A 12,072-nucleotide genomic window follows, 5' to 3' on the forward strand; every position below is an offset into this window, starting at 1 on the left:
TTTTGAATTTGCAAAGAACCTATCTCGTCTTTGTCTATTTATTTTTCATCTGGACCTCATGACATTTATGAATAGACCACACGAAAACACAAAACAACAGTAGCGAGGTGAATGGTTTCGATCAGAAAAGACGACATGTTTTGAAATAAATGTAGTTTATTTATGATTTTTTTCGTCATGTATTTAGACTAAACACAATGAGGCACGCAGTAATTAATTCCTTATTCATTTTATTTTTCTGGCAAAGCCGATGATATTAGAAATAATAATACACCAGTGAATACCTGTCAGCCGTCTCGGATGAGCCCTTCTTTGTTCATTGACTACTTACAATAATATTCCTACTCTACCACCCTTCGACAAAACACAATTTTTCATTTGTTTTTCAGAAAACTTTTATTTCAAATATCGATTCATTAAAATAAGTTTAGATTTGTCAAAAAGTTCAAACCTGACATGTGAAAAAAGTTTGAGACTTTTTAACATATTGAGGTTCATTTAAATCAATCGATATATATTCAAAGGTTATAATTTGATTTAAATATTTTAAAAAATGTTTTGTCATTCACGCCAGTAATATATAAAGTCCAGATTGCCTTTGATTAATCAGAAAGGGGAATATCTATTTAACAATACTAATACTACAATGTTGGTATGTATCTGTGTTATTTGATCCCATTCTATCTGGAAAATACTATTAATTTAGATCTTAATTAAGAACCATAAGACCAATGAAGCTGGAGTTTATCCCGATTTCTGAACAATTATCGGACAGTAATAATTGCCTACTGGCCTCTGGATACATCAACAATCATTAGGAAAGTAATCTCCGTTAGATCTTACTTTCCCAGCGACTCAGATCGTAAACTTATAGCCTGGCACTGACAAAAAAAAATGACTCCAAAAGACAAGTCTTTGGCCACAAAAGAAAACAAATCGTGAGTTGTATTCAATAATTCAACCAATGAAATAACTTGTTTCCTTGAGCTCTACTTAAGACAACTCACCAAACGCTACACAAACCTAAAAAATGACGCCAAACTACTCGTCCAAGAGGGTTCTAGTGTCAGGCTATAATAATATTATGTTAACGATGGCTACGGTCAGACACTCGCTGAACCTGGTACTGTACAAAAGATTACGTCCAAAAAGAAGACGACGGTTACTAAACAAAAGTAAAAAGTGAGATGTTGTCAGACGAGTTCAAAGGAATAATTGATTTCATTGGTTGAGTTCTTCATTACAACTCACGATTATTTTTTTTTCTTCTGTGGTCTTCGTCTTGTTTTATAATGACGATTTTTAAATAGTATCAGGCCGAAGCCATCGTTTTAGCCTGACACCAGAATCCTCTAGGACTTATAGTTGGACGTCAATTTTTAGGTTTGTGCAGCGTCTAGTGAGTTGTCGTTAGTAGAGCTCGAGGAAACAAGTGATTCAATTGGTTGTACTATTGAATACAACTCACGATTTTTTAAATTATTATTTTTTTTTTGTGGCCAAAGACTTGTCTTTTGACGCCATTTTTTTGGTCAGGTCATGAGGTGATGAAGGCTACGGTAGAGGGCGCAGATAAAAAAAAAATTATCTCGACTGCAACAGTGAACGATACAGTATCTTTGTTTGTAGGGCAAATGCTCTACCGACTGAGCTATCGGGATTGGATGAACACAGTGAATAGAATTTATAATTAGATACTAACCGACTCATAACGAAAACTCTCAATTAAAAATAAAAATCCAGTTCGTTATTGATGGTACAAAACAATGTGTGACCAATTGTCTCAAAACGGTAATAACTTGTCTGTGTGAATAACACATAAGCCAACGAAATTATAAGCTATGAATGGTGAGTACGATTACTTTATTGAAATGAATGGACCGCCATTTCGTGAAATGCACACAGCTAAACATTCGTTCTAGTTGTCTTGACCTTAAAATCAATTTTCAACATTTAGTTTTCCCGGCATAATACCGTTTTTAGACGGTTGGTGACATATTTCCCTTACATCTACGTTCAAAACGAAGACATCTACATGCATTACTTTTTCTATAAATTATCATTTCAGAGTTTGGACTGACAACAGGGAAACAGTCATCTGAAGATGTTTTCCCAGCGCTGGGCTCTACTTCTGCTTGTGTCCACTATTACTGTTTGCGTGTTTGGGAATGTTGGTGGAGAAGAACACGGGTTTCATGACGCAGAGAAAGAGCAAGAACACATTATGGATGTCAAGAGCGAAGTCACAAATCAAGATGAAACTCAGGGCCCAGAATACACTCATGTAGTTGCCGACCGTGATGAAGTCGATAAAATGAAGGATGAGGAAGAGCCTGATAAGGAAAAGCAACAGCAGATTTTGGAAAAAACTCATAATACAAAGTCAAATTCTTCTCTTTCAATAATAAATGTAGATCCTATCACAAAGCAACCACCGCCAGATGAATGGGAGTGGAACCATGGTTCAGAACATCATCGTATGTCAGAAAGAGATCATTGGTGGCAACATCGAAAATGGCATCAGAAAAGAAAACAGAGGCGAAACTGGAGGCGAAAACAAATGATGATGCGAAAGTATTGGCGAAAACATAAGTTCCACAAACGAGGACGATACCACAAAAGACACCACTTCAAACATCATCGAAAATACGGAAAGGGAAGGTATGGTTACAGGGACTATGGCAAAGGATACGATAGGCAAAGGTGGCGAAATAATCAGCGCCAAGAATGGTCTAAGAAGAAAGAAAGAAATTACAAAGACATGGATTATAATGATAAGATGACGCACGATTGGTATCATAAGAAGGGACAAAAAGGCCATGACCATAACTATCCTCATTCACTGGAAGAGTCAATGCACAGGAATAGGTGGAATGACAAACACCTCTCTAACGACATTTCAGTTACCCAAGGTCAACTAGCTTTGCCGTCTCTACTGGAAAAAATACTTTTCAATGGGCTTTCAGGTCATGGACACCACGACAATCACATCTCTCATGGCATTGCATTACTCCAAGATGAACTACATTTGGAGTCTGAACCGGAATCATTATTTCTCACTGGTCTTTTAGGTCATGGAGATAACCATGACATGTGTCACATTCCTGACGTCGGCGGATGTAGTATTGAGCATGGGACGCCCTTTTTCTTCAAGTGTCTTTTCAAAACAGCATACAAGAAACACGAAATCTGCTACCATTGTGTGAGTATCTGTTCTTGTTCAACCTTTTCGAAATGATTTTTTGTCCGGGGAGGGGGGGGGGGGGGGTGTGGGGGGGGGGGGGGGTGGGGTGGGGGGGGGGGTGAAAAGCTTAAAATGTGGCTAATTTAAAGTATTAATCACTAACATCACAGATTTAAAAGTTCTTTGATCTTCACGAAATGACATTCATTTATTTTAACAAAGAATATCACTCACTCACATTTCATGTTGGTGTTTAGTTTTCTGTATTTATTGACTTCGACTTAATGCCGAGATGAGACGTTGGGTCACATTTCACTCGTCATCTCTGGTTTTACCTTCAAACTTTATAACAAACCATTCTTACCCCCTGCGATTAGGAATGATCAAATGGTCACTTATTTATTAAAGACAAGGATTAATATCAATGTTGTGTAGTTCAAATGCTTCTTTATCTAATTATCAATATTCTTATTTCTAGCATCTTTAAATAATAGGTAATGTAAATGTTGCTGCTCGAAGCTCAAAGAAATAAATAACAATGTGAAATTGATTGTAAGCTTCAATTTAATATATGAAAACAGATAAAACGGACGTCTCGGGTTTACCCTTTGTCAACATAACAGGATGAATGTTCACAACGCCACTATCACATTATTTCATTCGTCTGTAGTATTTCATTCATCATGTTTTATACCCTTGTCTGAATGTGACTTTTAGTCTGTCACTGATTTTTATCAGTTGTGAATTTTTCATTTTTCTTTAACTAATGGAGAACTCGAATATTTGCGAGGAAATAAAGAGAATTAAAGACGCACAGGCACTCATTTATTTTGATTGTTATACCACTGTAATGTGGAAATTAATATTAACATAAATCGAGAAGAATCTTTTGAGCTATTAACAATCAAAGTCTGTAATTAAAGTCTGTAGGTGCTAGGTGGCTATTCTCAACACCAAGGCCCCTAAAAGATTTTATAAATAATCATTTGAATAAACAATTGATAGAATTACCCTTAATTTAAGAAAAGTTTGCAACTTACTCGTATATCAATCTGTATAAAATAGTTTTACAATTTACAGATTGTCCAGTAATTCTTTGCTCGTTGGCAAACATTTAACATCTTTGACCTCCACCCCTATTTTAAAAAAAAGAATATGTGACATTATCCATGCTTTTCTAATTATTTAAAACCATGCATCTACTTCAGTTCTAGGCTGAATAAATACCCCCTACCCCCCCCCCCCCCCAAAAAAAAAACACCCCCCCCCCCAAAAAAAAAAAAACAAAAGAAAAAAACAACCAACAAAAAACACAACCCCCCCCCCCCCAAAAAAAAACAAAAAAAAAAACAAAAAACAAAAACAAAACAAAACAATAAATAAAAATTTACTGAGCTAGATTTCAACCAACGAAAACCATACCCCCCCCCCTCCTCCCCCAAAATTTATCCCAGGACAGAGTTCTTAATAGTCTCTTCTAAAACAAAAAAAAAAAAGATGAAGATAGCCCAAATCAAATGTCCTCCTCAATACTCCATCCATACTCTGAATTGACGCGTTTAAAAACATTTGGTCAGAAAATTCATGCTTCAAATATCGATATATGAAAATGACCCTAAATGGCTTCTACAGTCATGACGTCACTTCCCTCACAATGATGCATAGTTACTAAGTAACTGGCTCTAAACAATCGGGACAATGGCGGACGCCCTTATGAAATATTTCTCCGACGAGCATAAAAGTGTATCCAGAGGATAAAAACATAAATATAATCATGTTTTGACTTTTATACCTTCTGATCACATGACATATGGAAAGTTCTAGCCAGCATGAAGAATAAAAAGTACCAATTTTCTTTGTCTAGAACCGCGCTGCTCGCCGTTGCTGGGCGACGCGACATCAAATTTTGTCCAAAATTCTCAAACCTGATACATAATTAAAACTCAAACTCGTGACTTCACTGTTTTGGCAAGATGAGGGTAAATTTATACGATATATAATATTTGAAGAACGAGTCTTCCGGCCAAAATTTAAAATAACGTTTTTTCCCCCTCCAGAATACGTCATAATATAGAGTCAGAAAGCAAGTAGTGTAGGACTATTTCATGCTTATGTTTTGAATAGAAGGGTTGTCCCGATAGCTCAGTTGGTAGAGCACTCTCTTCTTACGCAAAGGGACCGAGATCGATCCCGGGTGCGTCGATATTTTTTTTCTGACCCCCCTGTCTACCCAGCAGTGAATGGGTAGCTGGGTCTGTTAGATCTGGCGAAAAGTACTTTGCGGTAGACTAGCGTCCTATCCGAAGGATAGCAAGACATTGACGTTTCACGTTATAGAAACCGGGATAAACCCCGGATCCATGGGCCTAATGGTTCTGAAGGACTACTTGTTATGTAGATAAAATAACCCAACAAATAATCTAGAGGTCGACAGCAGGTTATGTGGTCCAGTTATATGACACTTTTCTTTTGGACCGAAGGGTCCACGGTTCGAATTCCGCTCTTAACGGCGCGAATAGTTGAATCCTTGTAAAAGGCTCTTTACTCACATTTTCTCAGCATACTCAGGTGTAAAATAAGTACCTAAACGTTAACGGCGTTGTCTTTCTACATGCGTCATGTCTCATCCTACATGTTGAGTGATGCTGTTGTCTTGGGTGCCCTTCGTAAAGCGCTTTGAGCACGTTTGGTCGAAATCGCGTTATTTAAATGCTCTAGAAAAAATCATTCGATAAATCCTCTCTCTGTCTCTCTCTCTCTCTCTCTCTCTCTCTCTCTCTCTCTCTCTCTCTCTCTTTCTTTTTCCCTCTATTATAAATTCACTTTTCTTTCATTTTACAGGGATGTCAACGGGGATTCACCCGAGAGGAATGTGACCATGCTCTATTGTCTACCACGTGGAAAGCTTGTGTTACCAGGTATCTTCAACCAAACGATAGTCTGAGTTACAGTGTGCCAGACATCACGAGGAGGGATTTGATCGTCGGAGTAATCGATAGTCTCAATAGCGAATACGAATATTTAATATACCAAGAATATGCTAATTTTATGAGGCACTTTAATCCTGACATAAGCTTTCGAAAACAGGCAAAATTCCATGTGAAGAATATAATAACCACAATGATGCATATGCTAAAAAATAAAATCATGGCTAGTTTTCAATCCTCCTCCTCCTCCTCATCCTCCTCCTTCTCCTCTTCTAATGATTTGTATTTGACTTCTTACCCCTATCTCGATTTCTCAGTCAGCCCCAACCGAGCACGTTCATACATCAACCACAGTCACAATACATCTGACTGGTTCAATTACAATCCAAAGGATCCCAATGAGTTGGTTCGAAAACTTAATATCCATCCACAAAAACTCTGCACATCCATTCTAGATCGCGTGGAACGCGAGACAGGCACATCCTCTTCGTGCTTAAAACTGTCATGTGACGAGATACTCCTTTTGTATTGTCGTCTCATGAGCACTGCCTATTTCCTCACTGCCAGCAATTTTGGAGCTTCGTCATTCTTCACCATACCAGATTATTATTGCGGCAAACCATATGTCCAAAATTGTCTGCAGGCTGAAATTTTATATTAGAACGAAAAGTGCCAGTCGCTGACAAAACGTTTGTAAAAACTATTAGACAGAAATATTTTACCTCAAAAGTCGATGAATTTAGATGACCTTCACTAGTCCAATATTCCTAACTTGAGACTTCAATTTGATGATATTATGCAAGTTGATGGTTATCTTACTTCGCGAAATCCCAGGTTTGAGAGTTTTAGACAAAATGAAGGTCATTTTAATCGACCAATATTTGAAGGACGAGTTTTCTAGCCAAAATTTTGAATACGTGACTTTCCAGAGTACGCAGTTTAGTACATCAATATTTGAAATGAAAAGAAAACAAAATCTTAACGTTCCGGCCAACTGTAAATAGGTGTTTTGTCAGTGATGGACAGAATTGATTATAAGTACCAGAACGCCGAGACAAAATGTTATTTTGTATTTTATACGAAGAATCTACAACAACATTAAATTATGTTTAAGAACAGTTGAGTGCAAACGCCCAAAGTCGTTGTTTTTATTTAATTTTCCTAATCTGATTAATGACAATTGATCCCAAACTAAGAACTTGCACCAGAAGTTTATTGCGAATAGTTTTTATATCTACGCATCTAGCGACAATATGTTAATTTAAAAGGCTTCAAAATTAATTCATTCTGTTCCAAAGCCCTTTCTACTTTCATCTTTTTTATTTTATTTATAGATAGTATGCGCCAGGCTAATAAGATAACAACATTGTCATCCGGAAGTATAAGGACCAACACACAAAACCATGCGTCACCTTGAACGTTTATAGTCTGGTTAATACAGTTTAGTGAGAATTACTCTTAAACGCGGGTGGCAAAAGACCGCGTGACGTCAACTTCATACTATCTATATAATTGCAAGTTACATTCAGGCATTCCCCCCCCCCCCCCTCTCTCTTCTCTCTCTCTCTCTCCTCTCCTCTCTCTCCCTCTCTCTCTCCCCCCCTCTCTCTCTCTCTCTCTCTCTCTCTCTCTCTAAGCGTCTTTAGTTACTCTGGACCATATTGGTCTTCAGTAAGGTCAAAATTCAAGAGCTGGTAATTGATGTTAAAAATTTTATAAAAAGAAATCTCCAAACTTTTAATAACGTGATCATGTATTATATAAATTATTACATGAAAAAAAAAAAGATTTTTACTCTAAACCAATAACGTTGATTTTTTAAAGAAAATAAAAATTCTTGTGGCTCTTCTTTTTATGTTAGATGAGCTATCACAAACACACAAACACAAGCACATGCATATACAAATACACACACATATATATAGCTATAGTTGCATTGTAAATAAACACCTTATATAGGCTACAATAGATGATAATGTAAAATAAAGGTCTTAAAATACCAAGCAAGAAAATCATCAAATGTTTCGAACTGTAACTCTTGGTCATCACAATAAAAATAAAAGTAATGATGCTATGCGCTTAGCTAAATTACTCGCAAAATCCACCAGCCAGATATAAGTACCAGCAGACAAAACAAGGTGTAACCTTAAATGTTTCTGATTGATACAATTTAGTGAGAACAATGTACCTACTCATGAAAAAGGCTTGGCTAAAAACAATAAGAAAGAGTTGAGTGATGTCAATTTCGGTCCTTTTATATTATCTACAACATTTATTATGACAAAACTTGACATGTTATAGGATTAAGGCGATGGTGTTTATAAGATGGTTTTCAAAGATTTGTTCTATATACTATTATACTATAATATGCTTGTATTTTTTCTAAGCCCATACCCCCCCCCCCCATTTCCATCCAGCAGTGATTGGGTAGCTGGGTCTGTTAGATCTGGCGGAAAGTACTTCGCGATAGATTATCGTTCTATCCAAAGGAGAGCAAGCAATTGCTATTGTCGTTACACGCTATAGAAACCGGGATAAGCTCCGGCTGCATTGGCCTCAAGGCTCTGAGGGGCTGCTATATATTATCTACAACATATTATATTATGACAAAAACCTAATACTAATGTTATCGGGTTGAGGCTACGTTGTTTTTAAGATGTTTTTCAATTATTATGTGATCTTCATAGTATTATAATTACAGTATAATATGCTTGCATGTAAATAAACTTTAAAGAACAACATCAAATGATTTGTCAGGAAAACTTTATACAAATAATTATAATGATGATGATGATGATGATGATGATGATGATGATGATGATGACCCTTCACATACTATGTGATTTTCTTTAAGGGGGAATAATGATCATGGTTTTACTACATCATGAAAAGTAGGGGCATTTTATCTAGGAAGACCACGATCATGGTCTCTTTAGACACTTTCCTCCGAGTGAGCAGCTTGCATTCACAAGCCAACTCGAGTCAGTTGCTGAGCAATGTGTAAACAAAATGTGCATTGTATGCGCATGACATACATTAGTGTCAATTGCAGCACAGTTTGGGTCATTGCATCTAACTTTTAAAATAAAATCTTGCTTTGGAAAACCTACTATGTTTGTCCGTGTGAGCACGTGTGAAGGTGTCACAAAGTCCATGTTTTGATTGGTCAAAAATCTACTGGTTAATTCGCTGAATTCCTCGGCTCATTGTTATTCATTTAGACCACCCGCTGAGTTATCAGTTCTCACTAAATTATATCAATCAGACTATTCATGTAAAATACTCAGATCTGTCCGTAATATGAAACGCACTAACAGACAAAACTATTTTTTTATTGCCTGATTGGTAAATTTTAATGAGGACTACTCACAAAACATGTGGTCTGAAATCAATCATAAAGACCTGAGCTGATTTTAATGTTACACATTGTATTTTATGTCAGTACGATCAATTGGGTTGGCAGGACTGATGAGTAATTTATTTAAGCGCATACTACCAATAAACACAACACAACACCTATTTCTTATTCTCCGTAAAGTTTGATTATTCAAGCAAAAAGAAGTTCACTCTCCAGCACACGATAAGTATAAACAATAAACAAGTAATGACACTCGTTCACACAGTATAATTCCATTTTCTATATATTATGAGACGTGAAATGAAAAAGTATCTAGGTATCTACTCACGAGAATGAAGAAAACTGAGAAAAGTTGCGTCCATGTAGAATTTTGAAAACGAACTGAATGTTACATCAAAGAGACGTAACTAGATATTACTAATATTATTGTAGGCCTTTGGCCGTAGTCAACTTTAGTACTGTATTTACGTCATCAATGACCCACTTTCGTACTGTATTTACGTCATCAATGACCCACTTTTGTACTGTATTTACGTCATAGCCTTGGCACATGTCCAGGGTTATCAATTCAGGAAGCAAAAAATTGTTTATCTTTTACACAAACACATAGACCCGGTCTCACTAATTGTCGTCCGGAGCCGTCCGGAGGCCTAGAGAAGCCGTCCGGAGCTGTCCGGAGGTAATTTAAAGTATTCTCAAGCCATCCGGACAGTTCTGAGGGCATCCGGGTGGGTTGAGACTGATTTAGATGACCCTCGACGGCTTGCCAAGTATCCGGACGGCTCCGGATGGCAAATAGTAGGACCGATATAAAGAAATGTCAGCACGAGGAACTTTCGGAAGACATCGCCGTTGGACGACTCCTGGAACGCTTCATACAGCTCTGTGGGCCTCCGGATAGCTCAGTAATGCTTTAGATGACCTCCTGACGGCTTCCCTCGGCCCGGACGGCAATTAGTAAAATCGATTGAAAGAAACGAGGAGCTTTCGGAATGCCTCCCCTTCGGACGGCTTCTGGAAAGTTTCGTACAGCTCCGAGGGCCTCTGGATGGCTTGAGAATGCCTTAGATGACGTCCGGACGGCTAATAGTAGGACCTTATAGACCGACTCATTTCAGAGTGCTGGACTCCTGTAAAAAAGTTAATATTTGTATTGCTTTTTCTGTTTAGCACTGTGGGTTGTTAAAATACTGAATTTTGAAAATATACGGAAATTTAGAAACCCTGCACGCGTCTTGAGCGTGGGTGATTAAGGTCTTTGTATCAGTTACACAGTGTAATGAAAGGTGAATACGTAATTAGGCAATGTGTAATCAGTGATCAAATACGTCATTCTTTGTTTCAGTAAGCGTTGGCCACAGCCGCTTTGTATTCTCTCGCTTTGTTTAAATCGATGCATTTTTCAACTGTAATATCAGGGGAGAGAAAAAAAAACCTGGAAAAGTTTAGAAGCCTGTTGCCACCAGACTATATAATATGACGCAAGTATAAAATATAACCATCATCGAAGCTGGGTGTTTCTTTTTTACGAAACCAAACAAAGTTATGGGAAGTTTGTCCGTGTGAGCACGTGTGAAGGTGTCACAAAGTCCATGTTTTGATTGGTCAAAAATCTACTGGTTTATTCGCTGAATTCCTCGGCTCTTTGTTATTGATTTAGACCACCCGCTGAGTTATCAGTTCTCACTAAATTATATCAATCAGACTATTCATGTAAAATACTCAGATCTGTCCGTAATATGAAACGCACTAACAGACAAAACTATTTTTTTATTGCCTGATTGGTACATTTGAATGAGGTCTACTCACAAAACATGTGGTCTGAAATCAATCATAAAGACCTGAGCTGATTTTAATGTTACACATTGTATTTTATGTCAGTATCCGGACGGCTCCGGATGGCAAATAGTAGGACCAATATAAAGAAATGTCAGCACGAGGAACTTTCGGAAGACATCACCGTTGGACGACTTCTGGAACGCTTCATACAGCTCTGAGGGCCTCCGGATAGCTCAGTAATGCTTTAGATGACCTCCTGACGGCTTCCCTAGGCCCGGACGGCAATTAGTAAAATCGATTGAAAGAAACACCTGCACGAGGAGCTTTCGGAATGCCTCCCATTCGGACGGCTTCTGGAAAGTTTCGTTCAGCTCCGAGGGCCTCTGGATGGCTTGAGAATGCCTTAGATGACTTCCGGACGGCTAATAGTAGGACCTTATAGACCGACTCATTTCAGAGTGCTGGACTCCTGTAAAAAAGTTAATATTTGTATTACTTTTTCTGTTTAGCATTGTGGGTTGTTAAAATACTGAATTTTGAAAATATACGGAAATTTGGAAACCCTGCACGCGTCTTGAGCGTGGGTGATTAAGGTCTTTATATCAGTTACACAGTGCAATGAAAGGTGAATACGTAATTAGGCAATGTGTAATCAGTGATCAAATACGTCATTCTTTGTTTCAGTAAGCGTTGGCCACAGCCGCTTTGTATTCTCTCGCTTTGTTTAAATCGATGCATTTTTCAACTGTAATATCAGGTGAGAGAAAAAAAAACCCGGAAAAGTTTAGAAGCCTGTTGCCACCAGACTGTATAATATGACGCAA

At 37.6% G+C, this 12,072-nt stretch overlaps 1 protein-coding gene across 2 annotated transcripts; it reads left to right on the top strand.

Annotated features, from left to right (window-relative positions):
- The first annotated feature begins 380 nt into the window (after nucleotides 1-380).
- On the top strand, nucleotides 381-8,857 carry LOC144977315 (uncharacterized). 2 transcript variants are annotated; one of them, XM_078922387.1, is made up of 3 exons: nucleotides 381-652; nucleotides 2,069-3,202; nucleotides 6,026-8,857. In XM_078922387.1, exons 2-3 carry the CDS (start codon nucleotides 2,105-2,107, stop codon nucleotides 6,770-6,772), a joined length of 1,845 nt encoding a protein of 614 aa, XP_078778513.1. In that variant the 5' UTR covers nucleotides 381-652; nucleotides 2,069-2,104; the 3' UTR covers nucleotides 6,773-8,857. The 2 variants fall into 2 exon arrangements, with proteins under 2 accessions (XP_078778513.1, XP_078778514.1); XM_078922388.1 differs by having other exon boundaries at nucleotides 609-938.
- Nucleotides 8,858-12,072: the final 3,215 nt, after the last annotated feature.

This window comes from Berghia stephanieae, chromosome 7 (genome assembly GCF_034508935.2).
Source record: "Berghia stephanieae isolate SIO BIC M18660-M18661 chromosome 7, UCSD_Bste_1.3, whole genome shotgun sequence".
Classification (NCBI taxonomy): domain Eukaryota; kingdom Metazoa; phylum Mollusca; class Gastropoda; order Nudibranchia; family Aeolidiidae; genus Berghia; species Berghia stephanieae.

Bases quoted from the DNA above. Each gene is read 5' to 3' on its own strand.
- LOC144977315 (XM_078922387.1), top strand. From the start codon at position 2,105: ATGTTTTCCCAGCGCTGGGCTCTACTTCTGCTTGTGTCCACTATTACT. The intron at 3,203-6,025 runs GTGAGTATCTGT...TTCATTTTACAG, and splicing joins ACGAAATCTGCTACCATTGT to GGATGTCAACGGGGATTCAC.